The sequence below is a fragment of the Syngnathus floridae genome, chromosome 8 (genome assembly GCF_059516105.1).
Source record: "Syngnathus floridae isolate MCC-2025c chromosome 8, RoL_Sflo_1.0, whole genome shotgun sequence".
NCBI classification, from domain to species: Eukaryota; Metazoa; Chordata; class Actinopteri; order Syngnathiformes; family Syngnathidae; genus Syngnathus; species Syngnathus floridae.
The window spans coordinates 5,278,657-5,306,615 of NC_142420.1; the positions used below are offsets into that span (position 1 = coordinate 5,278,657).

A 27,959-nucleotide genomic window follows, 5' to 3' on the forward strand; every position below is an offset into this window, starting at 1 on the left:
GGAATATATGACTAAAAGATGATGGTGATGATGATGAGGATATTTTATTATTATTATTACTATTACTATTATTATTACTATTATTATTACTATTACTATTACTATTATTACTATTATTATTACTATTATTACTATTATTATTACTATTACTATTATTATCATTATCTGTGTTAGTCTTGGATGACTCAAACGGTTAAATCTAAATTATGTGCAGTGTATATATGTGCTTTGAAACACAAAAAACACTTCAGACTGTCAAAGAATAATGTTAAAACCAACGCACTTTCCGATAGTGGGAAAGAACAACAGAGGGAATCAAATACTTTAGAATGGGAAATGGTATTTGAAGAAATAATTGGTTAGAATAGAAATCAAGTTGAGAACAATGGATGAGGAAAAAGAGGGAGATAAAAAATCTGAAGTGTGTAAAAAGTCATAAGAAAACAACACAAAAAAATTACTTTGCAAACTAAGAAGAATAGCGGAAGAGTGGACGCATTTAGTTACGAGTACCACTCTAGAGGGATAACGGGTATAGATAATGTACATTATGTGCAGAGATTTATGTACAAATATGTTTTTGAGACAAAAAAAGAAAGAATTGAGATTCGACCCACTCAGTGCTTTAATGGATAACATTAGAAGCGACGCCCCCTCCGTATCTCCCTGCCTGCCTCTCTTCCTCCCTCCCTCCCTTTTCCCTCCTTCCTCCCCTCTTTGTGTCTCTCTTCCCTAACTCCTTCCTTCATTCACTCAGCGAGTGAGTTGCGCCCATGCACGCACGCGTTGAAAGTGACTCTGATTGCAAAGCTGACCCAAAAGGTTTCCACGATCCGCTTCCTGTCCTCGCTCACTCCCACGGACCATGCTGAGCTCCGTTAAGCAACTCTGAATTCCTCAGAAACCAGAAACTCCGGGGGGAAAAGGCGTTTGGTTCCAGTTCGGGAGGAAGAGAAGACGCGCATCCTCACCTGCACTTGCAACTTTTTGGATCCAAGGTCCGGCACCGAGTTCCTGATCAGAGTGTGATCCGTCCGGGCGCCGAACCTAACCAAGCTCAGCCCTGGATTCACTACTGCTGATCAATGGACAGAACCTCCTCGGCGGCCAGCAGCGCTACACACACGCCGTGAACCGTGAGTATCGGGCGGAGAGCCGCAGCCCAGCAGCCGGCGTGCAGACCCCCCCCCTCCCTTCCGGAAAAAAGGCGAACCTGTCGGATAGTGACTGACAGACAAAAACTTACAAAAATTACCCTGTCTTCAAGTCATCCCCCAAAATACAAATTATACATTTAAAATACGTCATCAGTATCCAAATGATCTTCATTAGTAGTTTAAAGTATTGAATGAACTATCGCCTGCAAACAAACTGCAAAACTGCCATGTGTAACCTTTATATTTGATATTTCATGCACAATTCATAACATTACCACGCTCGTGAAATTGCAAAGCTTTTAAATTAAAATTGCTATGTTACACATACGTTAATACGCGTAAAAGAAAAATGCACACAAACTTTGACAAGCAGCGCTTTGTGCATTTGCGCAAAATAGTAGCAACACCCAATAAAAAGATAATTATAATCTGATGTCAAATGATGGTTAGATTTTAAATGAAAAGTTTCACTAGTTGAGGGAAGACCGCAAAAGGCCTCCATGTGCAAACTCGACTCCAAAGTCAATCACTGTTCGTGCAAGCAAAAATAACGAACGGAGTAATATGTTGTATTCAGTTCACACGTATCAAACTTTTAAAAGAATCATTTTCAACGTGTACAAGCAGCAATACGTGGACTAAAATTATACTCGACGTAAAACGGACACTTTTGTTTCGTTTTAAGTCAACACGATTTCTTTTTTTATTATTAATTAAGCAATTTCAAACTCCTCGATATGGCAGACATTTTTGAAAACCCGTAAAATCGAGCAATAACAAGTTTGATAAAATTGTTAAATTGGCAAATTTGTAAAATACAGTAATTACTGCCGAGCACAACCAAACCATCATAAAAATGTATATATCCAATTTTGAAAATTACTTCATTTGCATTTCAAGTGTAAATTGGGTAAGACTTTGAAGTGTAACATATATAACAACCAATCATAATACAGTACATATACTATTTTTCACTAGACCCACAGCCCCAATTCATTTAAACGTTGCTAATTAAAACGCCAGATATTAACGATTCTCGCAAGCTTCAGGACCTTCCTTCCCATCATCCTACCTTTTTTGCATGGGCGATTCATTAGGCACATTGGAACAATCTAATGAATGTAAAGGCAATATGTTCTTCTTAAACACATTATCAGAAAATATTTCCTTTACATAAAGAAAAAAAACACTGTCATCTAAGTATTTGTTTAAAATAATGTCTGTTATGCTTGTAATTTGCATAAGTGAGCATCATAATAGAAGTTGTTCTGAATATTTCAGTTATTTTATGAAACTGCACGTCAGAACCAAAACATTGCACATCACTGCAAAACACAATTACAAATATCAACATTAATAACTTTATAATGGCGGAAATCCAATTTCACATAAATTGTATTAATATACACACACACATACTTGTCTCGTGAGCATATGTGCCACTCAGAATGTGTGTGGTCCTTGGCAAGTGTTAGTTGTTTGTGTGTGTGTGCGCTAGTGTGTGTGTGTGCGCGCGAGTGTGTGTGTTTGTGTGTGAGTGTGTGCGTGTGAGAGCAAGAGTGAAAGAGGGAGCATGAGACAGACAGGGATAAAGGGGTCTCACCATCATATATATATATATATATATATATATATATATATATATATATATATATATATATATATATATATATATATATATATATATATGTGTATAAACATTTGATTAAAACTTTAATCCAGAAATGCTTGAAATAAACCAACAACTCAATATGTTGGGCTGCTTTGTGCAAAACAACCCAGGAAGTCAGTCTAATTTTTAACCCAAATTGGATTGTTTTTAACTCAGCATTTTGATCCTTTTTTTTTAAACTTTTGTATCACGATCTAAGGGACTGAACTCGAAAGAAAATGTTCCCAGCCTCTTATATAAGAACTACACAAGAAAAACCACACAAAACCAATAATGTGACCTTTTGTGTGTGATATTTAAACGTTTCTTTCCTTAATTCCACCGCTCCTTATTTTATTAACATAGACAAGCATTTACCAATAGCTCCATAATGCGATAAAAGGGCATCTTTTATCTCTGCTATCTGTGCTAATAATTGATAAGCTTCAATTGCTGCTCACGTAGGAAGAGATGAGGTAACTCTGGACTTGTACTATTTAATATCTTCAGCTTTTCGTTCTGTGATGTAACTTAAGTCAACCCTTTGCTTCATTCACCTTTAGTACTGCATTAGCATTTGTCTCCTTTTGGGTATACAGGAAGCAATATTTCTTGGTTTACAATCTACAATCCATGCATCTTGTCTGTTTGTTATGTCTACAATATGTGATTGGCAACATGTCTGCCTTAACGACATGCCCAAAACTCGCAACTCGTCCGACACTCATCTGTTAACCAAGGTTCAAATTTGATTGAAACTGGACAAACTCCCTCGTGTGAGTTTTTTTCAAAAGGACTCCTCGAAATGATCCAAATGACCCTAAAATGGCCAACTTCGTGTGTCTTTCTTTTGGGTTGGGGGGTCTATTTTTTTATTTTTACCAACTGTCAAATTCAAGCAAGATAAACACTAAAATATAACGTGTTGAATGTTTGAATATAGAAGAACCCACAAAATGGTGATTTATTTGGCATACGAATTATAACCCTAACAGAAGAGACAAAGATTTGCGCCACTCATAAAACCTCAATGGAATTGTAATAAAAAGCCTTTGAACCACAAATGCTTGTTATATAAAATAATAAACAATAGTTGGATTATTGTGGAATTTGATAGCCATTTAAAAATTAGCTGAAGGACATTTTTAGGATAAAAAAAACAAAAACAAGTGTTTTCCTTGCAGCAATAAACCGAAAAATGTGTCCTGAACTCGTGCTTATCAAAACATTATATGTCTCACAGCAGATACTACGTAAGAGCGTCTCTTATCGTTGCTTTATTAACAGCTTTAACGATCACACGCCCTATTTGGCGACTGATTCGGGGATGCATGCGGGGGGCGATAACACTGTGAAAAGGTTGCTCGATTTCCTCGTCGATGCACCGTACACGCCATTATTCGCTTATCAAGTCGTAAAAATACGGTACGAAAGGACTTGCTCAACCTGGCACATAAAGTGCAGATTACTTATTATCTTTATCAGTCGCTGGATGTTTGGGTAATATCGTGCAGATGAATTAACATGACTAATTCCACCAAAATATAATTTTGTCAATTTAACAAAAAAAAATTGTGCATCATCTGGATCCATATACATATTTTATTAGACTATACTAGAATATATAAGTAGGCCCTTTGACTTTGAGCAAGAATGTACAAAGTTTGCTGGAATTGAATTTAATGTTTAAAATCTGAAGCCAAATATTATTATTAATCTGTGCACAGCCATCTTGTTTTTTTTTTGCAAATGGGCCTCATTGGCGCTTGTTATGTACATTAATATCACTAAAGCTTTTGTGCCAGCAAACAAGTTTAAAAGCAACTGAAAAGACTTTCTTTTTAAATAACAAGTCTTTATCGGCTGGGTCAAATACCAAAAGGTGATGTAATTTTGGGGAGATTAGAGACCACGATGCGGTGTGCATTTTAGATGTCGAGATGTCGGCAACAGTTAGCTCTTTGATAGGCATCCTCGAGATTCTACAGCAGGTCAGGACCTGTTGCAGATAACATAGATACAAACCCCATGTTATTACTTTTGGAATAACAAGTCTTAGTTGCTCTGATCATTTAATATCAAAGACTGTGACAATCCTGACAATCAGCAATGTCAATGTATACTGATTATATTCATTGATTAGTAAAGTCATTTGTTGCTGGTCCATTTAAAATTCAATATACAGGCTCAGCTAATTAGCATAAGGAGTTTGTGTTGGCAGGAATTTTGACAATTTTGGGCAGAGCATACACAGCATTTATAAATGTATTTCTCTCGATATTGAATTAGTCACTTAAATCTCTGCATCATTTATTTAGGAGAAATAAATGAATATTTATAAACATTAATGTAACAAAATCTATTTATAAATGGCACATTTTTAATTAAACAAATTGCCTGATTAAAATTGGCTGAGGCAATTGTTTTTCCACGCTGGGTTTGGACAGCTGGTGCAGGAAAAAGTGCAGAGGGACTAAAAAGTGTAAATGGCGCTCTTTCGAATTAAATGTTCATGAAAGTCCGTTCAAACAATAAGCATGCATTCTCATTTTCTCTGACGAATCGATGAAAAAAGGTTGCACAGATGCCTGCTGTGTTGTCACTCTCTCAAATCTCCATTTCCACCCTCTAATAGACAAATACTAGCCTGTACGCTCCCTCTCTCTCTGTCATTGCTCACCCATGAGTCTTCTCCTTAGCCACACATGCTAACAGATATTGTCCTGGGGCCACCAGTGTAAATAAAAGACATCCATTTGGCCCTAAGCAAGCTGCGCCAGGCCTGGCACAGCTTCTAATGCATTAGCCTGTATTAGACACACAGGCACACACGACTGTTTATTTCTACTGCTGCTCTGTTACTAAGTCTCTGCCTCAATTCTTACGCTTCTATGACTCTGTCCATACAAACAAACAAAGTAAAAATATTAAAATGGAAGGAAATCCTTGCCTATCCTAATGGTATTGAAATTAACGTCCATCTGAAATGGAAAAACTGTCAAAAAACAACAGCTAAGAACTAGAACACGATGCAAAACCAGAAGAAAACTGTTAACTAATTTAAAATTACTCTTGACAACTTTTCTCAAATATTTTTTGCCAATTTTCATGTATGTATACACAGATATTAGCTCAAACACAAATGTCATTGGCCAGATTTAGTAGCAGAATGTTTATCAATATACTGTATTGGATTTGATATTGGTGAGCGTAACACCTAATACGATATCATTCTGATATTCTACTAAGAGAACTGAATTTTGTTATCCCAGTATGTAGTACGCATTACATAAAATGTTTTATTATGTTTAAGTGGACTGACATAAAACATTATGAAACAACAAAGAGAGGTTAAAGTTTGTCATGAAGTACTTTGCAATAGTACACATCCTACTTTGTGTTTGCCCCTAGCCTCTTTCTCTCTGGCTGGAGCTCCGCTGGGGATCTGGAAGAGGATGGAGAGAGGAGAGGAGAGTCCCGTCACGCAGGACAGTCCCGAGCGCAGAGGGGGCAGCCCAGATCTCGGCAGCCCGCCCCCACCGGGCAAAAAGGGTCGCATGGAACTCAACGGCAGCCCCACGGGACCTCGCCTACGGCAAAACGGGGCACCGCTCAGACCTCTTGGAGGTAAGCCAAAGGGTCCAAAACATTATTGAACTAATTATTTTACATTTTCCTAGCCTGGAGACAGAATCCATTCATTTCAGGGAATCCACTGTACTGTATTTGACCTTTGAACTCAAGCGCCTTTGTTAAGAAGGCAGAGAGGCTGTGTCACTAACACTTCGAGGCGAGGAGGAAGGGGCTCAGCAAATAAAGATGATTGCATCATATAAACAAGATTTACGTAGACCACTGTGGATTATTGATCCAGTGTTCACGCGTGGACTGTTATTCTTATTTATGCACATGTGCATGCTGCTACCATATGTTTGCCCCAAACGTAATCCCAAAGAGTCCTTTTCCCTTTGACTCGGGCTAAAATTAGAAGGCCATTTATACTTTTGGGCGCTCCTCCCCAATATTTATCATATAACATTCCTGGGGTTCTTTTGCTGGAATGACAAACATAAAATCGAGTGGTTCTGCGGCCTCACGGCGGTTTTCAGCACGAGTTGAAGAGGTTATCAAAGCAAGGAGGAGCTGGGATGGTACGGCGAGGAAGAGGGGGAAAAAGGTGACGATGAAGGGCCAAGGAAGGAGGAAGGGGTTTCCCGATGCAGGAATAATGACAGCGTTTTCCTTGAAGACAGGAAACTCGACGTGTTTCGGCCAAAACCACGCGGCCGCAGCAAACACACACACACGCTCACGTACACACACACATCTTATTTTAAACCCCCCTCATACATATTAAAGGGATTAGAGGTTTGAGGCCACGTCGTATCATCCAAACCAGAGCATCCAGTGGCAAGAACTGAGAAAAAGAGAGAGAGCGCAAGAGAGAGAGAGAGAGAGAGAGAGAGAGAGAGAGAGAGAGAGAGAGAGAGAGAGAGAGAGAGAGAGAGAGTACTGTTGACAGTTATATTTCCCTGTTGGGAAAAATTCACTTACTCCAATTGGCAAGGCGCTCCGGTGTGTAATTCACTCCATGAGCGCCTGGAGGGCCCGCGAATGGAGTGATTAATGAGGAGGAAATAGAAATATCGGAATTGACTGATTAAAACAATGAGGTGGATAGCTGGGTGGTGCTGAAGTGAGGTGGATGGGTGGGGTGGGGTTAGCTAATGCTATGGTGCATTATTAGTGCTGGGACGCTGCCTAACGCGCTCAAGTCCATCATGCACACAGGTTTCATCTAGTGCCAGCTGACAGGTGGCTCCATAACAAAAGGCTTTCACGTACTGAAGAAAAGCTAATCAGGATTGACATTTTGAAAATTACTTATGGTAGCAGAAAATTTACTTTTCTTGCTGAACCTTTTTGTTATGTATTTTACAAAATAATACTGCAATTGTTTTTAATTTGTTGACTGGGCTAAAACCTGCTATTTTATATTTTGATAATTTACCCTAGAAATCTGTCAGTCTGCACATTTGGTCTTTTATTCATAAATTACTGACCAATCAAAAGTGTTGAAAATGCCTTGCTCTATTTGATGACGCAATGTTAATGGTTCAACAAATGTTGATGTTTTGGGGGACTCCTGATAACTGATCATGTTGGAGGTATGGAGATTCTGCCCAACTTAACCATTCAAGTTAATGAAAATTAAAAAAAAAAAATTGATACCTAGTGCGTATGCCTGATAATTGTCTATCATAATACCAGACCATGGAATTCCATAAATGTCTAATCGATTTTTTGTTTTGTTCCTCCGCTAGGTCTGATGATTCCTGTCTTCTGTGTGGTGGAGCAGGCAGATGGAGGGATCCAGGCCGATGGATGTGACGGAAGGGAGGAGCACGCCGAGTTTGTTCTGGTGCGAAAAGATATTCTCTTCTCCCAGCTGGTGGAGACGGCGCTGCTGGCCCTCGGCTACTCGCACAGCTCAGCAGCACAAGCCCACGGTCAGAATTCATACGCCTATTATATTACTTTTAAAATATAAAGACGAGTGTGGCTGAGAAGCAGTTGGAAGTGGTTGTCAAACAAAGGCCTAGACGAAGTGCATTACGATTTTTTTTTTTTCTCCTAAAATCCACATTTGTCCTTGAAAGCTCTTCACTCCGCTTGCTTTGTCATTGCTCGCTGGTGTTAAGTGTTTTGGCTTAAACGTGTCTCATGGAAGCAGATGGGAGTCATTTGGATGACAAGAGCCTTACAAACACTGGACTGTCCAGTAGACCTGAGTGCTGCCTGGCATGTTGTGGTGCCATGTGTTATGAAAGTCAGGCACTCAAAATTCAGACGTGATGAAGTAAAAAAAAGTGGGAATTTGGTTAATGGCAATGGAAGGTCCATTGATCATCCACTGATGAACTCCAGATTTATTGGCTAATGGCGAATGACAACTGGCTGACTGGCAGTGACAGACTCCCGTTTCGATAATGACTGACAAACATGCGTCGAGTGTCTCGCTTGAGTTTGTTCGCGGAGGTCGGAGGAAGAAAAAGCTCCATCGTCACATTGAACTTTTTTACAGCCGCCAAGCAGATTGTCACGACTCGTGTGCTTAAGACAGACACTGCTTTTTATAGTTTGTCCTTTTACAACGATCGGAAATGATTGTTCAAGTCATCAGTCACTGTAATGTTACACAAGTCATTGTTAGTGACAACAAGGCTTAATAACAAAATGTTGAATGGGAATGTGTTTGTGTAAGAATGCATACGAAGGAGAACAAAACAAAGCTGTCAAGTGTTGCATATGCATATGGAAGTCATCTGCAAGGGTACAGTGACGCTCACTCCTGTCCTGCTGCATGCACTACACTTCAGTCATGTAAAAGAAAAAAAAAAAAAGTCAAGACACTTTCCATCTGTTAAAAATCTCAAGCAAAATGTTTGCATGTGTCATCGGCCGCTTTTCCGGTTGAATTTAGCGGATGTGTAAATACACATGCGCATTGGCGCTTCTACTGTGATCGAGTTTGACATTTTTTTTCTAACTCGTAACCACACTGGTGAAGCTAAATCCTCTTTTACGGCCTCAAGGCCAGCGCCTCTTATCAGGCCTGCAGCTCACCTGGCGAAGGCTCACAAGTCCGTTCATGTACCTTAGATCAGATGATCAAGTAAAACGAAAAGTGTTTGTTTTGCTCTATTTTTTAATTTGGTGGTCTTTAAAATATTGAAGCAACTACTAGTTCTGTCACAAATATTCTTAGAATCGATTATTCTACTGCTAAAATTTGATTGGCCTTGGGTGTTCGACCATTCTGGCTGAGTCGCACAATTTCTTTTCTGTTATTTCTGCAATGTCATTTCAGTTAACGTCACTTTGAAAACTTTACTTCTCTGCGTGTGCAATCATGTGACTGCCTGGCTTGGTTTGATTAGGGAAATGGAGTCTAAGTTGCTTGCAGTTAGAGCAGAATGGTGAAACAGGGTCACATGACAGACACAAAAGTCTCACTCCCCAAACACAAACTGTGCAAGCAATAATAGATATAAATAAAAGTAGCAAGCAGAATGTATCGCAATTAAATGGAATAAAAGTTGTGGTTCTTCTGAACAAAAATAGTCATGTCAAAATAAAAAATACGTTGCGTTAATTCTACTTTGACAAGTTGAATTGATCCCAAAAGAAAACGTAACGGAGTAAATGCAGAGTGTTACCATCAGCTTTTGGTTGCTAGGCAGATGCGGTCTTGCTGCATGAAAAGGCGGGGAAAGGACAGGGAGAAATGGTAGGAAAGCATTGCGTCTTATTAAAATGCCGAATCAAGTTTATTAATTGTTATTCTTTTTTAAATTAAATCCTGACTTTTAGCGACTGTCACATGACTTTTTTGTTTTTAATCAAAATGACACCTACTGGACATGAAAGGCATCACAAAACCAATTTGAGTGCAGCGCTCGACTCTTACATGCATATCAGCGCATACACACGTCAACTTGATTTAACCTAGGAAAAGATTCAAACACACACACACACACACACACTGCAAAGAGAAGAGTGTATAGTCATGCAGCCTCGCAGACAAAATAGACGCGCCTCCCTCCGGCTTCTCTCTAATGAATACTTTTTGTTTTTTAAAACAACCATTTATGTTAACTGAATAATTTCTGGCTTAAATTATACATTTTTCCCTTTGCGGTCCACGACCAAAATTACACAGAGTCGGGGCTATTTTCTGCCTGTTTGAATTGTGTCCTGCATTCTTGCGTCCCACTGGTGTATTTAAAGGCCCGGCCGAGGACCACGGCCATTCTTTAATTAGCCCAGGCCGGTAATTAAGTGGGAGATATTGTTTATTTCAATTATAAGGGGCTGAAGGCTTTTATAGCACGGATGGGCGCAGACGTGTACTTTAGGGCTTGACGTCGGTGAACAGTGAACAGTGGTCAGCATTGTTGCAGTGCCACGTCTGACGGGTCGGTGCGGCACCAGGAAACTGGACATTTGATTTTTATTTTATTTTTTTTTAAGACTCGAGCTGTTGACTCTTTGGCTTTCTTATTGATTATCTCAACACACTTTGGAGTCTAACTAGTTTTTACTCATTCATATTTTAACCAAATTGATCAAACATTTGTGAACTCAGTTACAGTCCATGTGGTGTCTTTGAAACACATTACAGTTGAAGTGGTTTGATTTGTACCAGTGTTGACAATAGCTTGGGACACTGGGACACCCGGAATTAGGAGTGTGCATGTCGGGCATTCATGCTGGAGGACAGATGGCACTTGGAATGTTTCATGTGGAAAACAAGAATTTCAACTTTGAAATGTGGACAACAAGCAGAGAGTCTCCTTGCTGACCAGAAATGATGAATTAATTATTAACAAACTTGCTGCCACTCTGGCAGTGTGCGTGTGTGTGTGCGTGTTGGCATGCCAGAAGCTGCATGAACACGTCCACAGTGACTTTTTGTGTTTGTTTGATTATTCATGCGTCTGATTCCCACAAGCGATTATCAGGCGTGCTAAGCTCAGACAACAACAACCACACAAAGTGATACAGACCGATGGATTCAAAGATGTGCTCAAGTCTTTTGTTTTGTTTTAACATCAACATTTATGTCTAACGTGCTTTCCGCAGGCATGTCATTTTACGTCATTGGTTTGGTTGGTCAAATGTGTTGTTTCCCCAGTGAGGTTCTAATTTTTTATTTTGTGGTTAAATCATATTGGTTATTGAGGAAATGCATCACGTCTGATAAATGAGGCAGTATGAGTATTATTGTAGTCCATTAAAAACTATTAAATAATATTTATGAGTAAATTAATTCAACACTCGAAGTACTATTTTCATAGGCAGGTGCCAGTGCACTCTGTGTAAAAATGGGAATACATGTATTTTAATTTTTGGGAGTTGTGTTTTTGTTTTTTTTATTAATTGAAAGGTTAATAAGTAAAGAGGGCAATAAAAGCGCCTAAATCAAAACATACTTGATCATTTCCAACTTACATCTTCATTATTATAAAAAGTATTCCAAACGGCTGTTGTCTTGGTGGTCTCATGCTGAGGCACCATAAGTGAGGGGGCGTAACTAACATGTGTTTCAGAAATTGTAATTTCAAATGACATAAAGGGGCCCCAAGTGAAAGTTTTTATCACAGGGCCCCAAATTTCTGGCGGCACCACTGGAGCCATTTCTATCCTTCTTCTATACCGTTTATCCTCACTGAGTTGATGTATTGGATGTCAAAATGTTTTGACCCCAACACAATGAAAGGACCACTGAGGGATTAACGGGAAGAAACGAATCAGAAGAAATAAGAATTAGAGGGGCATGCAAAAGGAGGGGGGGTTAGGGAAGAGAAAGACATTTTTCTCAGACTGGTCTGGATCTCATTTAGAGGACAGTAATGTGATTAGCTTTGTTTAGTTTTTACAACTCCAGCCAACGCGCGAGTATGTGTGTGCTTGTGTCTATCTATGCATTTGTACGTACGTGCATGACTTTTATATTCCTAATTCAGACGTTCAGCATTTTGTTTGAATCAAGAGGTTCATATTGACATTATGTCACAACTCCAGAAACAAGTCATTCATTCAAAACTCTAACCGCAGTCAAAATGATGTTGCATCTATAAAAATGAAGTTATATTGACTTTATAGTTTGCGTCAACTGACCGAAGTGGTAGGTGGTGACTTTTAGTAAGGGAATGATGAAAAGAGGTGGCAGGCTCTCGAGTCATAGACAGTAACACTGCTCAGCTGAGAAGAACTATGTTGCTAACCAAATCAGCAGCACCAACTGCATTTTCTATTCCGATTTGTTTAGCAATTTGTTGGTTCATGTTAAGATCCAAATCAAAACAGTTTGCTCTCTGCTTCAGGAATTATTAAAGTGGGGAGGTGGAACCCTCTGCCTATCCACTTCCTGACGGACGCCCCCGAGGCGACTGTGGCCGACATGCTCATGGAGGTCTACCACATGGTCACTCTACGCATCCAACTACAAAGGTCAGACTTTTTCTTTTCATTTAAAAGTTCAGCTTTCATGGTCACACTCCAGTTACCAAGCCCATGCAGTGATGTCACTGCAGCTGATTGCACATCAAGCATTGATTACCAGAGCTCAATTGAAGCCTTCAAACATTATCTAAAATCTGACTCTTTGGGAAAGAGTGGAGCCAGGGTTCTGATGAACAGATAAAAGCAGATAAAGTACAGATGAGCGGCGTTTTTGTTGGTATTATCTTGGCACATACCAGCCAAGATTTGTTGACGTGTTGATACGCGCATTCGTAGCGATGGCAGAACGAGGTGCTTGGTCCTGGGTTAATTTATTTGAGGTTAAAAGATGGGCAGGGAAGGTGATCCTTTCAGTGTGTCGCCAAAAAAGTGACTAAAAACCAAAGAACAGCTAGACGTAGAGACCGAAGCTCCTTTCACATGACCTGTAAAAGCTAAAAAAAAATTGTGCGTGTCTCTACCACTGCGAGAGAATGTTTGTGTGTGTGTGTGTGTGTGTGGGGGGGGGGGGGGTACACATTTGCAACCTTTGGAATTAAAGCCAGAAGCAAAGAAGGACACTGCCTGCGTGAATGCCAATTCTGCAAAGTTGTAAAGTTAACAGCTGACACTTTTGTGTGCTGAAAGCAAAAACGGAAAATTATATTACTTGCCGCAACAGAATGAAATATTTAGAGAATGTTTGCTGCTGTCATGCCATGTTATCAAAAGTGCTACTGTTTCTTTTGAACTTTTCCTGAATTGATCTGAATCAGTACTTCATTGTGAATACTTTTGCCACATCTGTCTGTTCCTTTTATTGTAGTTTTTCCAAGCTTGAGGACCTTCCCTGTGAGCAATGGAACCACGCGACCGTTCGTAACGCTCTCAAGGAGCTCCTCAAGGAAATGAACCAAAGCATTCTGGCCAAAGAGTGTCCTCTGTCACAGGTTAGAAAAAACAACAACAAAATATCACCCCGCTAGTCGTGACAAGTTGTCTATCTTAACGCCACACACAATTAGAAAGCTAGAAAATAAAAATGAGTAATAACTATTGCCACATTTTAATCAAACTCTGGCGTGTTTTAACTCCCCAGCTGCATGTTTAGCGCTCTCGCTGCATCATAATGGCTGCTGTGGGAGATTTACAGGCTTAAATGGAACTCTGGTGGTGGTGTTGATGGCAGCAAGCGGATCAATTGCAAACATGTGTGTGTGAGTGTGTGCATGCGTGTGTGTGTAGGTGTGTGTGTGTGTCAGAGATTCTCGCTGCTCTGTACCAGCTGAAGTTTCCACGAGTGGCTTCCAGTCATGATTACTGACTGTCAATTGTGTGTGTGTGTGTGCGTGTCACATGGCTTTTTTTTTTTTGCGTGACAGTAAACATTTGGTATTATGCCGGCTATTAATTATTTCAGTCTGCGCCTTTTCTGTTTCCCAGAGTATGATCTCGTCCATCGTGAACAGCTCCTACTATGCCAACGTCTCCACCGCTAAATGCCAAGAGTTTGGTCGCTGGTACAAGAAGTACAAGAAAATCAAAGGTAGGCTCAACAGTGTGGCTTGTTACTTGGCACGGTAATGTTAAGTCAAAACTGACGAGCTGATCCCATGTGCAACTGAAATACGGGAGCCCAATTGTAAAGTATGAGAAATATTTTTGGGTCTATTTTTGAATAACTGCAGATTGATTTACAGAACGTAAAAGTCATACATCTATGAGAAGAAGCCTTATTTGTCTTGTTGTTTGTGTTTACTTTGAGCAGTGGATTATTTGGAGAAGATGTGGTCAGGACGAGATCCTGCCGACATCAAAAGTAATCAATCGTTTCTTTTTGACCACGAAGGAAATGTTTGGGTAAACAACTGACAGTTTGTTCCGCCCTACAGTCGAGCGAGACAACATGGCTGACTTCTGCATGCTTGGCCAAAGACCACCTCCTCACTTGGCCGGCCTGGCGCAGCTCAGTCACCTGGGTGTCGGCGGGCCCCTTCTGAAGGCGGGATCCGGAGATCCGCAGGCGCCGTCGCAGCCTAGCCAGCAGCCTCCTCTCCCCCAGCAACAGCCCTCGCCGCACGGCCCCCTCCACCACAGCCCCCCTCTCCACACGGGCCAGGTGCCCGCACCGCCTCCCCACCCGCCCGGCGCCCTCCAGCCCTTGCTGGGCCCAGGCGGGCTGCTCTCGCCTCAACTCTCCCCACAGCTGGTTCGCCAGCAGCTCGCCATGGCCCACCTCATCAACCAACAGATAGCAGTCAGCCGGTTGCTGGCTCACCAGCACCCGCAGGCCATCAACCAGCAGTTCCTCAACCATCCACCCATCCCGCGGGGTTCCTCCAAACTCGGCGGTGACCATCCGGGAAACAACCCCTCGGCCTCTGAGGTTTCCTCTGAAATCTACCAGCAGGTCCGAGATGAGCTGAAAAGAGCCAGCGTCTCCCAGGCTGTGTTCGCCCGGGTGGCCTTCAACCGCACACAGGTAAGGAAACAAGGAGCGAGAAGGCAAGCTAGGAGAAGCTTGGGAAATTGAATCTTCTCATTGATTCCATTCAGACCAAAGATCACAGTCATATCAAGCGTGAGAAGAGATAAATGCTGTAATTGATCAAGACCCACTCTGGTGATAAAAGCTAAATTCTTCACGGAGGGTTGGCCTCATTTGCGGACACCCACCTTGGAGGTATTTTCAGCAGTAATAGCAGAAGCATGGCGGGGTAGCTTGACGGCTCATTAGGCCTCTTTTTTCCACCGCAGGGGCACAAGCACCTGATGCACCCAAGGCTATGCTAGACACTTTACAGCACGCCCCACCAGATCAATGAAACGATGGCTCGTATAACTTAGTAAAGAAACTGTCAAACAATTCTGACTAATGTTGACAATTTGAAGAAGCAAGTCAAATTTATAAACAACGAAGAACAAAATTGCTGGGACCCCTCAAGTTAATGGAAAAAAAAAAAAACAGAAATAAAATTTTGTCAACTCATTTTTGGATCGCCAATTGTGTTTATGTAGACTTTTCAGGTGTCTATATTTTACTTTTAAAGAAGCCTTTTTATTTTCATTGCTAATAGAGGCACACGACCATTACTGAATGGGAAGCGCAAATGAAGCGGCCAGCACCAGTCATCCAAGTTTCCAGCTACGGCAAAGTAACAAATTGTTCTCATCAATTCAGGGTCTGCTCTCGGAGATCCTGAGGAAGGAAGAGGACCCTCGCACGGCCTCGCAGTCACTACTGGTCAACCTGAAGGCCATGCAGAACTTCCTCAACCTGCCGGAGGGCGAGCGCGACCGCATCTACCAGGAGGAACGGGAGCGCACCATGAACCCCACAGTGGGCCTTCCACCCTCCAACTCCAACCCCGGCACTCCACGCCTCTCACAGGTACAAGACGGAAAAGCTCATAGGTTCACTAAGAATTGGATGGCGCCACGCACACTCCATTTTGACACGCTGTGTGTTCTGTGTGTGTGCTTAGAAAGTGTGGGAGAGGAGCTTGGATGAGCAGATAACCCCTGATACCTGGGCCTCCATTTGGAAGAACAAGAATAAGATAGCCAACTCGGTGAGTTCCTTGTAATCATGCATATCGTGTAAATAATGTGAATAATGTGGACCGTTTTTTTTTTTTTAAAACAAATTCCACGTATAATGGAGCAACAACTTCAAAGATATCATACAAGCCTATTGTAAACACAAAAGGATGTAATAGAGCATTTTCAGCGATAAGACCTTTTAACTCTGATGCCGTGTGGGCCATTATTTATTATGGCTATGTCAAATTATCTCAGTATCTGGAATGTAAGCTAGCCTCGTCTGTGCACGTCTTTGTAGAGGACTTCAAAACAGCGCGAGCGGCCTGAGAGCCCGATGCGCTCGGAAATGAGCATACGGCATAACAAGCGGCAAAGCTAAATGTGTTTCATATTTAAACTGCTGCTACGCGGAGATGTTTAATGTTGTCTACAACTATTTTTTTTTTACTAAACAATCAATCACAGAAACAAACAATAAACAAGCATTGCTGGCTTGTATTTGCAATTCAAACTTCCTTAAACCCTGGCTCGCTGTTTTATATGTCCAGCCCAAGCCAACGGGTCCCGTGCCCGATTTACCAATCAAGCTGGAATCGCTGGTCAACATCACATCGGGAATCTATGACGAAATCCAGCAGGAAATGAAACGAGCCAAGGTGTCCCAAGCGCTCTTTGCCAAGGTGGCTGCCAATAAGAGTCAGGTGAGGGAACACAGAACACCACCACCCCACATGTGGGAAATTCATAAACATGAATAATCTCGCTGAATAGAAATATTTCTGCCTGGAGAATTTTTTATGTCTCACTGGAAAGATGTCAAGTGAGGTGTGCTGATCATAGCGTTGTTGTTTCAATGTCCAGAATTTTTATGAGATTCAAGGCCTAATCACATTTATTTTGCATGTAAGGAATTTAGTTAGTCAAGCACAAAGGACTGATATGCACTTTCTATACAGAACGTGCATGTTTGTGTCTGTGTGTATGCGCGTGCAAGGTTACTGAGGTCCCCCAGGTCGGGGTGGGAGTTGGTGGGTGGGGTGGGGGGTCACAGTTCACTGCACCCATCTGCTGCAGCTGGCCACCAGGACAGTGCAAGCAGCAGCAGCGAGAGATGATCAGGCTATTAGCGTTGCACGACGCCTGAGGTGGCGGCTTGAACACAACAGCTGGTGTCACAAACAGAGCCAGTCTAGCAGACATAATTGAATCTTTTCCATCTCCATTTCTGGATGTACACCTACCTTACACACCATGCATACTTTAAAGTGTATTTTGTTTGTCTTTGGTTTGCTTTTTTAACATCAATGCATTGCAACTTCTTAATCAGACATAGAATGACTTTATCGTCATTGTACAACTGATGTGCAACGAAATTAAGATTACATTGACATGACTATGCCTTTTTTTTTTTAACTAACCTTATATCTGGTCATCTGCATCTGGCATCACAGGGTTGGCTTTGTGAGTTGCTCCGCTGGAAGGAAAACCCCAGCCCAGAGAACCGTACCCTGTGGGAGAACCTTTGCACCATCCGAAGGTTCCTTGCGCTTCCGCAAACCGACAGGGACCTGGCGTATGAGGAAGAGTCGCGGCATCATCACAGCGAGAGGCTACACACGGTTCTCCACCTGCCGCAAGACACACAGGTACAAAAAGTGTTTTCAAATCTCAGTTGGCTGTGGTGCAATGACTTCAATGAAGTCCTTATGAAAGCACACATGTCCTTATGGAGTCTTATTTGTTCATTAGTTCGTGGGCCAGAAGTAAACACAGTCAGAAGAAACACAAAACTTTTAAATCAAACATTACTTTCAAATATGTTCATTTCAGCTATTAAACAAGTCCTTATGGAGTCCATCTTTGAGATGTTTCACTCATTGGTAGTTGCACATTTGTTTTTACTCCCGGTAATAAACCCCCCATTCCAGGACACACAAGTACAAAACCAGATGCTAACCGAAATGTGTTAGTCTCAAGACCAGTTTGTGGTCATCATCCATCCATCCATCCATCCATCCATCCATCCATCCATCCATCCATCCATCCATCCATCCATCCATCCATCCATCCATCCATCCATCCATCCAAAGTAGTCAATCAGCATACCATGCACGTCTTGAATGAGGGAGGAAACCGTTCTACCCGAAGGAAACCCAGGCACGGGGAGAACATGCAAACTCCACACAAAAAGGGCCGGGATTGAACCCTGTACCTCAGAACTGTGAGGCCGATGTGTTAACTAGCGCACACCATGCCACCACCCAAAACCATCTCCTAGATTTTCTTCCATGCTCATTATCAGGGGTAAACATTGGCACATGTACAGAAACCCACATTGCCTTCAAATGGGTCCTCAAGACTATTCATTCATTTAGTCCAATGGCAACTCGGTGATTTAGGAGCGTCACTTGAACTCGTGTCTAAATTAAGTCTTGGGGTAACTTAACATGGGTCAAAAGAGGACATTGCTTGGGTATAACCACTAATCTTTTAGTTCCAGCAACTTCTACAAAATGTAGCTATTGTTACTTTTTCATTAGTTTTTGTCCCAGCAGAGTGAAGAGTGGTTGCTGGGTGGCACGACAGGAAATGCCACATTAGATTTTGAGGGAGAGAATGTGTAAGTGTTTACACTTTAGTTTGGACCTCAAACAGCAAGACTATAGTCGCAAGTCAAGGGAACACTTTTTAGATCCTCTAAATTAATTTAATTGTAATCCTTGGCACTAACTTCTCTACAAACGCTTTTTAGTGAAATTGAACTCAAGGCAACACAATTAGCTTTATGGATGAACTGTGTTTTTCTTTTTAATTAATAAATACGTTCTGCCAAATAGAAGAATGTCAATGAATAAATCAATGCATGCGTGCCCAAAAAAATGAGAAAACCAAACAATAAGAAAGGAGGCAGTTGATTACATTGAAGATTAAATTGGCTTTACTTCATTTAAGAAATAAATCACAATGGAAGCTTTTAAGTCAAACACCCTGCAGGTTGTGAAATTTGGAATTTGAGCACTCAGTTTATACTAAAAAGATTAACTTCTTTGTATTTTGCTTTTTTTTTGGCCTTTTGCAACACTTTCTCCAAAACAAAGTACAGCTGCAACAAGGCGTGTTAAGAGAAGATGTCACTTCACACTTTTTCAGTGTTTTATCATAAAACATTTTTGTCTTGTACTTACGACAAACGAGTAAAGAGAAGACTCGTTGTTTGACAGCATTAATAGTAACAGCTGTTAACTTGAATGTTAAGAGTAAATAAAGGTTTGGACAATTTGATCCTTATTTGTTTTGAGGAATCCAAATAATGTCTGGCAATGGAGCTCCAACTTATCTTTACATATAAAACAGTACATCTACTGTTAATAATTAGTCATACGGGGCAGCATGGTGTCCTATTGGTCTGACTCACAGTTCTGAGGATTAGAGTTTTGAACGTTAGCTCCGGCCTTCCTATGTGGAGTTCCCTAACTTCCTCTCACATTAAAAAAATATTCACCTTGGACTCATTGAAGACTTTGCATTCTATAAGTGCGAGTACGAATGATCGTTCAAGTCAGGTACAAAAACTCAAATATCTCCTCAAGTACAACATTTATACTTTGTTACCCTTCAAAAGTCTGATCGTGGTTGCCCTCAGATTGCCTGGGTAAAATTGTTATTCCCTCACAGTCCAACATATGTCATGACTGAGCGTGCAAATGGCGAGCTTTGTATTAAAGACTAATGGCGGGACAGGAAGGAAACTGCGGTGGTATCGTAACGACGTTCCTCCGTTGCGCTGACGCTCTTAAAATACTGTTGGGCCCTTTTGGAGCCCCCTAATTCCCTCCACCCATGGCCACATGTGGTGAAGGGCTGCTGACTTATTAATGGCAAATGAGCTATGTGCCAGTGTATATTTAATACATCTAAATATATATAGGACATGTGCGTGTATATGTCTTCATGGGAGGTGACCACAAACCCACCACACGTGTGTCCCATGTGTCGCACGCACGCTGATAGTTTTGCGTGCTCCTTTGTCTTCGGACAATGGGTTAAGTGAGCACACAATGCTCAATTAAAAATGGATGAACAGTGGAGACACACATACACACAGAAAAACAAACACACATCAGTTTTTGCATTAGTGTGCCCTTTTTGCTTCATGTCTAGTGAGGCTTTGGGATTGTGTGTCTATTAGGTGGGCAGGTGAGTGTGTGCATTTGTGTTTGTGAGTACCCCCCCACGTCAGCCTCACATTTCTTCACGAGTGACACAGCCCCCGTGCTCGCTGTACAGCTTTTATTCATATGGCGTTAGCAGTTAAGTGCATCCCACAGCTAATTTGGCACAGCCTGCCCTTATAAATAATTTCTTTATTGTTTTTGCTAAATTGATTTCTGCTGCAAGATGCTGTGTATGTGTGTCGTGGGTGCGTGTGGGTGCGTGTGTGTCAAGGCATCTCGGACCCCGGGAGTCCACAACTCAACAAGAAGGAACAATTGCTGGGCATGCACATGATCCCCTCAGTGTCTGAGTTTAATAGAAAAGATGTTAAATTGGCATTTCTCTCCCTCTCCCGCCGTCTGCCTTTCTCTCTCTTTGTTTTTTCGCCATGTTATTAGATAAATACTTATTCTCAGCCGCTCCAGATGATGAACATACCAAAGTTGCTCGCTGCTACGTTGCATTTTTATACAATACAAGTTGTATTATTGAGAATTGATAGCGTTAGTATTAAAAGTGAATTACACGTGTGGACGAAATTGCAGGTACCCTTCTGGTAATCAAAAAATCAAAAAGTAATGAAAATTAACCAATAAAAAACAGACTTTGCTTTTGAATTGTGGTTCAACACAATATTGGAAAAAATAATCTCATGACTGATGCCTGGAAAAAAAATAATAGTATTCTTAGAAAATAAATAATTTGACATCTGGACCAAAATTGATGGTACTACTCCTAGAAAAGACTGAGAATAAAAGTTAAATACACCTTCAGGAAACAAAAGAAGTACAAGACCAGCTCTAAAGAAGCCATTTGCAGGGCACGCATAGACAAACAACACAATCACACCTACAAATAATTGAACCCCATTAAAAAAGTTAATTCCAACTTCCTGGTGGCCTCTCGGTGCCTTCAGCAGGGTGGAGCATGCTTTTTCTTTTGGCAAGCCACAAATAACACAAACATTTAATTGCAGATGAATGGAATGACACACAAACACACACACAAACGCTTTGAATTAAAGCAAAACGAACACACATGCACTCAGCTTGCTTGTCTCACTAGCATAAGAAAGTGTGCACTTCTTTGGTCTTAAGAATAATTTCACAATAACAGAGGAAAGTGCTGTGACTCATCCATTCCTCACTCACACACACACAAACACACAGGAACACACACACTGATAACAGGATGCCTCAAGTCAAGCACAAAACTAACAGAAAAGTGATTTTTCTTTTCTTCATTACAAATTTATCTCTGTGTTAATGGCGTCTCTGGTGGTCACACGTGTGCATCTCCCAGCCCCCCCAACCTGACGGGGCGAAGGCTCATTAAGGAGAAGATGAATATTTGATGTTTTATAATTCTTTTATCGTTCTGCGCTGTAATTTGCCTCAATTTACAGGAAACTTGATTTTTACAGCCATGCATTTAAAGTCAACAGCAGGCGCGGTAGGGTGGGAAAACAAAGTTAGAGGTTCACGAAAGAAATAATTTGAGAGTATCACGCTATGAGAAGAAGTGCCATGGATTTTTGAAACAAAATAAATGTTCTTGTGGTTCAAGGAGTTCACGGTTGAATTGTTTTGCTCTGAATGAGCGTGATAGTTGGGTTGAAGGGGGATGCGGAAAACCAAAATATACAGCAGTCCTAAAATGACGAGTCATCAAAGCCTTGTACACATTTAAAGCAATGGTGGTCAAATGGAGCTTTTGCAATAAATCATGGCATTAAATTTTAACAGGTGCGTACCCATATACCGCTTTGGCAATGATACAAACACATTATCCTTTCTACACTGCGAATTTGAGTCTTGAGAATGAAGTCAACTCAAATTGTGAGACCAACAAATACGTGTGAGCCCGAAAAATAAATCTCCTCAGTTTTAAACTAACTCTTTTCCTAGAGTTGAATTTTCATTTTACTGGAATTTATTGGAAACTTTATAAAGTACACAAAAACATTGTTGTTTTTACCAGCAGAAAAACACCAAATAAAACACATCAATACCTTTTATTTAGCACATCCAGACATTGCTTTCATCCTCATACTTTTCATTCGGCTCTGGAAATTTATAAATACATTGAAAAAAAATGTTGGATTCACTAAATTTTATTTCACCGGATGCACCAAATAAAAGCATTGGATTCAAAAAGATATTTTTTAAGTAGAGTTGTCATCTACTAATAAAATGCATCTGGATTCATCAATGAAAAAAAAAACACAGCACTAAAGAACACAACACAAGTATTTCTTACACAAAATAGCAACCATGGTAAAATATAATAAAATAAAAAAAATAAGAGTCAAATTTCCATTATGAAGAAAAGTGTGACGACACTGGTTTTGAATGTGATCTTCATAACATGAGCACATCTAACAATTTGCCAATAAGCATTTTTCAGTGGATAAAACCATCATGTTCGGAACTTTTCCACCTTAAGGAAAAGATTTAAAACTGTTCTCATAAACATTGTTCTCATAAAATAAGGCCCCAAATTTTTGTTGAAAATGTGAGGGGATCAATTGTTGTTTTGCCCTTTTGCTTCTTTTTCTCCTAATTTAAAGAAGTCTCGTTATTTTATCCGCCATGACATTGCGACATTTTAAATTAATTTCATGTGAATTAAGCAAAGTAGCAACACTTTCCATGTCGTCAATGCATTGCACGCTCTAGATTTGCTGGATTTTGTTCTTCCAGATTGATAGATTTTGTTTCTTATTTCGGGAACTGGTAAGAAGTTGGAATAAAGTAGGAGAAGGCGTGGATGCAGAGTTCCTGGCATCACCCAGTTTGAGTTGGCTGAGCTTGACAGAGGCCTTCTTCAACTAATCATTCATGATGCATTAGACTCGAGCACAGATGGGAGGGGCGGGCGAAAGTTTTGAAAGGAATTTCTCAACATCTAAATATGTCACTTTCTGTTAAAGAAGGCGAGCACTGGCCAGGGAGGGAAAATGTAAACATACCAAATTCCTGTAAACTGACCATCAACACCCCCCTCGCGATTGAAACTGGAGCCTGCCCTCGCCATTATTGAAGTAATACCCTGTCATTATTGAAGAGAGAATGACTATTATCTTTATGTGACTCCTTTAATTTTAATGCGCCGCAGATTTATAGCTGGACATTCCAGTGGTAGAGGACCCCACCCTGCTCTTAAAGTGACACGACCACAACACGCCGCCACCTTCTGACAAACAAGCCAAGTCTCGCAACACTTGATTCGCCTTCACAATGCCAGATTTGTTTTTCTCCGCTTACAATCATTTTCTCACCGGGTGAAAGCAAATCCTTTCAAACTGCTGAAAGCATATGTACATGCCATCTTGGGGGGGTTGGAATTTTCATATTTCATAGGCCAAAGAATGAGACAACCTATGTTGTACAATTTCACATAATGTATGTGGTAAAATTTAGATAAAATAATTTTACACAAGGCTACAAATTCAGGTGGATTATTCTGATGGCACATAATTGGTTTAGTGAAAAAAAAAATAGACAAGGCAATGTGTTTCTTCAATTCTTCAATTTTAGTTTCTATTGCAAAGCCACTCTATGGAGCAAAACTAAAAAGTGAAGTCCCTCAAGGATTGAATCTTTGACTCCTGTTTGTTCATACACTGTAGCTATTGAACACAGTATCCATTAAAATGCACGCAAACAAACACACACACACACACACACACACACACACACAAGAAATGCCACTCACTTGACATAATTAAAATGAATATAATTAGAAATCAAAAGTTTTACATGACCGCAGTACAAGTCGCTGGACATCTTCTAGTTGCTATGATGAAGTTGTTCCAATAACAAAAACAAAATGCCTGTGTATCCATGAGAAAAAACATTTTATGACGCTCCCCTTTCTGAAAACCTTTTAATGTACCAAATTAACAACAAATCCATCCAATTACTCTGATTCGGTCGTGTTATTTTTTTTATTTTGACATCCATAAATTTAAGCATCGAAGGAAGACGCACCCTGTCATTTTGAATGAGTTAAATATTTTAATAACTGAGAGACGTGTAAAGTTGGTGTTTCACTAGAGCTGCCAGCCTCCGTCACATTAGGTCAAAGGTTTAATGGCTACATGGTAGTTCGACTGACCATTCGTCAAGCAGGTTAATAGTGCGTGACACGCTGTGGACTGTGAAAGCCCTCGCCTCACCCCGAAAGCTCTGGCTACTGTGTGCTTGAAAACCAGACTAACAATACTTTCTACTTTTAGACTCTTCCTTAAGGGTCTTATTCGTGCAATTTTCTCTTGATCAGGGGTCATTGCGCCCCATTAATTAGCTCTTTTGCCTTTCTCGGCAGACGCTTCACAGACCACCCCCAAGTCAGATGAAGGAGCACCGTTCGTCTCCCATGCGAGAAGAGCTGTTATCGGCCCCTGGTAACGAGGAGGGCGCACAGACTGTGGTAACGGCACCTGGAGGTGTGCAGAGCACCACTGGTAGCTCTGGCAGCAACAAGAAGCCAAGACTGCGCACAAAGGTAGTCTCGATAAGCCTATAGTATGGTACAGGAATGGGCAACTTAAAAGCTAGAGGGGATCACCATTTTTCATGAGTGCTTCTCCGGGGCCACAAACTTCCTAACTAAATGTATGACAAAATGCCATTTAAAATATGGACAAAACATTTCTCACTTTTCCCAAACCATATATAAAAAAATCCTCTACCGTCATCAAATAATACATACTATAATTCCAATGCAAAGAGCTGTCTTGCATGAAAAGAAGAAACCAAATTTAAGTGCAATAACTCAATTGTGATTTTTTTTCACACACAAAAATGGTGATATTACAACTGAAACTAGAATCGATGTAAATTTGCAGTTTGGCAAACACATATTTGCATGTTCATTGATTTTTCATCTGATTTTTTTTCAACATTTTTTAATATTTGGAGGTTTTCTGGGATTTGTTTCTCCATTTTCATTATTGGGAATTTTTTGGGAGATTTGAACAATTAATAAAAATTCATCAAGAGGCCAATTAGAGTGTGGTCCCCATTGCCAGTCGCCCATTCCAGTACAGTACAGAACTGTAAGTTGAATATAGTTGTGTAGTAAGCTACAATGGCTACAGTGACGTGACTAAAATTTCTCTCCCATTTTAGATTTCTCTGGAGGCATTGGGCATCCTGCAGAGCTTCATCCAAGACGTTGGACTGTATCCAGACCAAGAGGCCATCCACACCTTGTCGGCACAGTTGGATCTGCCCAAGCACACCATCATCAAATTTTTCCAGAACCAGCGCTATCACGTCAAGCATCACGGCCGCCTCAAGGAACTTAGTGAGGGGGCTACCGCCAGCGGAGGCGTGGATGTTAGTGAATATCGAGAAGAAGAGTTGCTCTCGGGTTCAGAGGATCCAGAGTCCAGTGAGGATGGGGCGGAGGAAATTTACCAGTCCGAGGGGAATGGCGGTGGTGGAGGCACAGGAGGACTGAACCAGCCTCAAGTTTCCTCCAACTCTAACCAGGTGTCCTCCGGGAACAACTTGGCCCAGGAGGAGGGCAAGGACAAGAGCCACCCCAGAGCAGGTGGCCCCCTGGCTCCAGGAAGCTCCTCATCGAGTCCAAGAGAGCAGCCAGACTACCAAAGGTAGAGCCGACCCAACACAACAAAGACACATCGAAGGGACAAGCGAAAGAAAGGACAACAAAACTGATTTATGTATTGATAAATGGAGTATGGTATAAATGTACAGCCGAAGCAGGCACAAGAATCATAAACCACTGGCCAGAAACATTTTGACAATCTCGGACAAGCTTTTTACTTTGGCCCCGAAACGTTGTGTGGGCCGTGTGTAAATGTGAAAACATCTCAATAGCTCAACTAAAGCTGCTCATGTGGTCAATTTACTCAAAGAAGAACTCAAGAGCTCCTCAAAATGGGTTGGCAGGGTAGGATCAGCTCGAGCCAAAGACAGTTGCATTCATCTCTTGAGTCTGAGCAGCACAGTCACGTCGGACCCTCAAAGTCCAGGAAGAACTTTCACGGACTTGGCCCTTCGGAGACCTCTCGTAAAACCTCAGGATGGACACTTGTGTTACTAATGCTGTTCCTTACCTGAGAAGACCAATCAATCATCCCACGTAGCCCTTGAGAATCACTACCAGTCCTATCTAGCACTTATGAATATTTTGTGGATGTGATGTACTCTTGCCTAGCCTCACCCTCGAACCCACTTATGCTATCAAGTCTCACCAAATTGTGAGCTTAATAAAGAAACCACAAGAGGACACTATGGACTGTTTTGCAAGGATGTGGCACAAAGAGACGCTCATCCCTATGCCTTGAACCTTACTCCATCCACATGTGGCAAGAAGAAGCCCCCCCCCAAAAAAAGGTACACGTGCAAAGTTTCAGCAGCCAAGCAATCAGTCACTTTACGAGCGGTCGGCTATCCCTTCCACCCCGCTCCCTCATTTTCCCCCTCTAATTGGTGCCCACAGTCTTGTGTCTAACCCCCCCCCCTCCTCCTCCGCACTTAAACCTCACCAAGCCTATTTATTGCTATCTTTATCTATGATTATTATTATCATTATTGTTATTATTGTTGTGATTATGGTTAAGATTGCTAAGTGCGATTTCTAATTTTTTATGTCCCTGGCTTTAAACAGGGGGCGGTTATTTTGATAACAGGATGCACGAAGGATGGAAAATGGAGGGAGGGTTTTAAAAAGAAGCAGTTACTGAGTGATATTTGCTGGAAAAGAAATCCCTGTCATATTGTGTTATTTTGTTTGTTGCAGCAACAACGTACAGAAGAGAAACGTTAAAAAAAAACAAAAATTCAAAAGGGAAATTGTGCTTTACTTTGCTGCAGTTGATGACAATCTACTTTTTTGAGCCATGACAGAAATGTGGCAAATCAATTTCTATTCTGTAATGTGTGTAGATGCCCAAATGGGATGAATTGTTATCGGTGTATGTTTCTTTTTAAATTTTCAGAGAAACTTTTAAGTATTTGAGCCAGTATGGAGCGGCAGAGGAGCATTTTTTTTCTTTTTTTTTTGTTAACTCAGTGAAATCAATTTGTTTCATTGTGCCAGCCAAATCCAATCTTTTTTTTAGAGTATTTAAGAAGAAGTGAAAAGTGTTTAATGTTAAATGTCCGGTGCAGTGGTGTACACATACAGTATGTTCAAAACATGAATAATTTCTTATGACCGTACACATCAACAGATGACCTGCCTTCTAATTATCACGTCAACACGGATCAGATATTGTTGTGCTTTTCTGTAAGACAGGAATCAGGGTTGGATACATTTCTGATGAAATAGTTCATTTCAAAATGTTCATTCAGTGTTGAAGTGAATAAAATTTGTGAATTCAAAAGTGTTTTTTCTGTCAGAACCCT

The 27,959-nt window shown here is 40.9% G+C and overlaps 1 protein-coding gene and 1 long non-coding RNA gene across 5 annotated transcripts in view; one reads left to right on the forward strand and one right to left on the reverse strand.

The window, feature by feature from the left end:
- Positions 1 to 748: 748 nt before the first annotated feature.
- On the forward strand, positions 749 to 27,940 carry satb2 (SATB homeobox 2). 2 transcript variants are annotated; one of them, XM_088383040.1, is made up of 14 exons: positions 749 to 1,136; positions 6,220 to 6,435; positions 8,133 to 8,318; positions 12,699 to 12,825; positions 13,643 to 13,766; positions 14,260 to 14,362; positions 14,585 to 14,635; positions 14,709 to 15,298; positions 15,998 to 16,207; positions 16,302 to 16,388; positions 16,908 to 17,060; positions 17,811 to 18,005; positions 24,883 to 25,083; positions 25,710 to 27,940. In XM_088383040.1, the coding sequence occupies exons 2-14, from the start codon at positions 6,264 to 6,266 to the stop codon at positions 26,199 to 26,201; spliced, it is 2,691 nt and encodes an 896-aa protein (XP_088239166.1). In that variant the 5' UTR covers positions 749 to 1,136; positions 6,220 to 6,263; the 3' UTR covers positions 26,202 to 27,940. The 2 variants fall into 2 exon arrangements, with proteins under 2 accessions (XP_088239166.1, XP_088239167.1); XM_088383041.1 differs by having other exon boundaries at positions 24,904 to 25,083.
- LOC148394123 (uncharacterized) overlaps positions 3,654 to 27,959 on the reverse strand; it is a 58,405-nt gene continuing 34,099 nt past the window's right edge. The window contains exons 3-4 of one of the 3 annotated variants that reach the window (XR_015859856.1): positions 17,778 to 17,987; positions 3,654 to 4,807 (exon numbers count right to left, since the gene is read on the reverse strand). This is a non-coding gene — a long non-coding RNA (uncharacterized LOC148394123). Of the gene's footprint in view, positions 4,808 to 4,857; positions 7,226 to 17,777; positions 17,988 to 27,959 lie in introns of those variants that run through there. The other 2 variants (XR_015859857.1, XR_015859858.1) reach the window with 2 other exon arrangements.

Coding starts and splice junctions, on each gene's coding strand:
- satb2 (XM_088383040.1), top strand. CDS start 6,264: ATGGAGAGAGGAGAGGAGAGTCCCGTCACGCAGGACAGTCCCGAGCGC. Junction 8,319..12,698: donor CTCAGCAGCACAAGCCCACG/GTCAGAATTCAT, acceptor TCTCTGCTTCAG/GAATTATTAAAGTGGGGAGG. Junction 14,363..14,584: donor GAAGTACAAGAAAATCAAAG/GTAGGCTCAACA, acceptor TACTTTGAGCAG/TGGATTATTTGGAGAAGATG.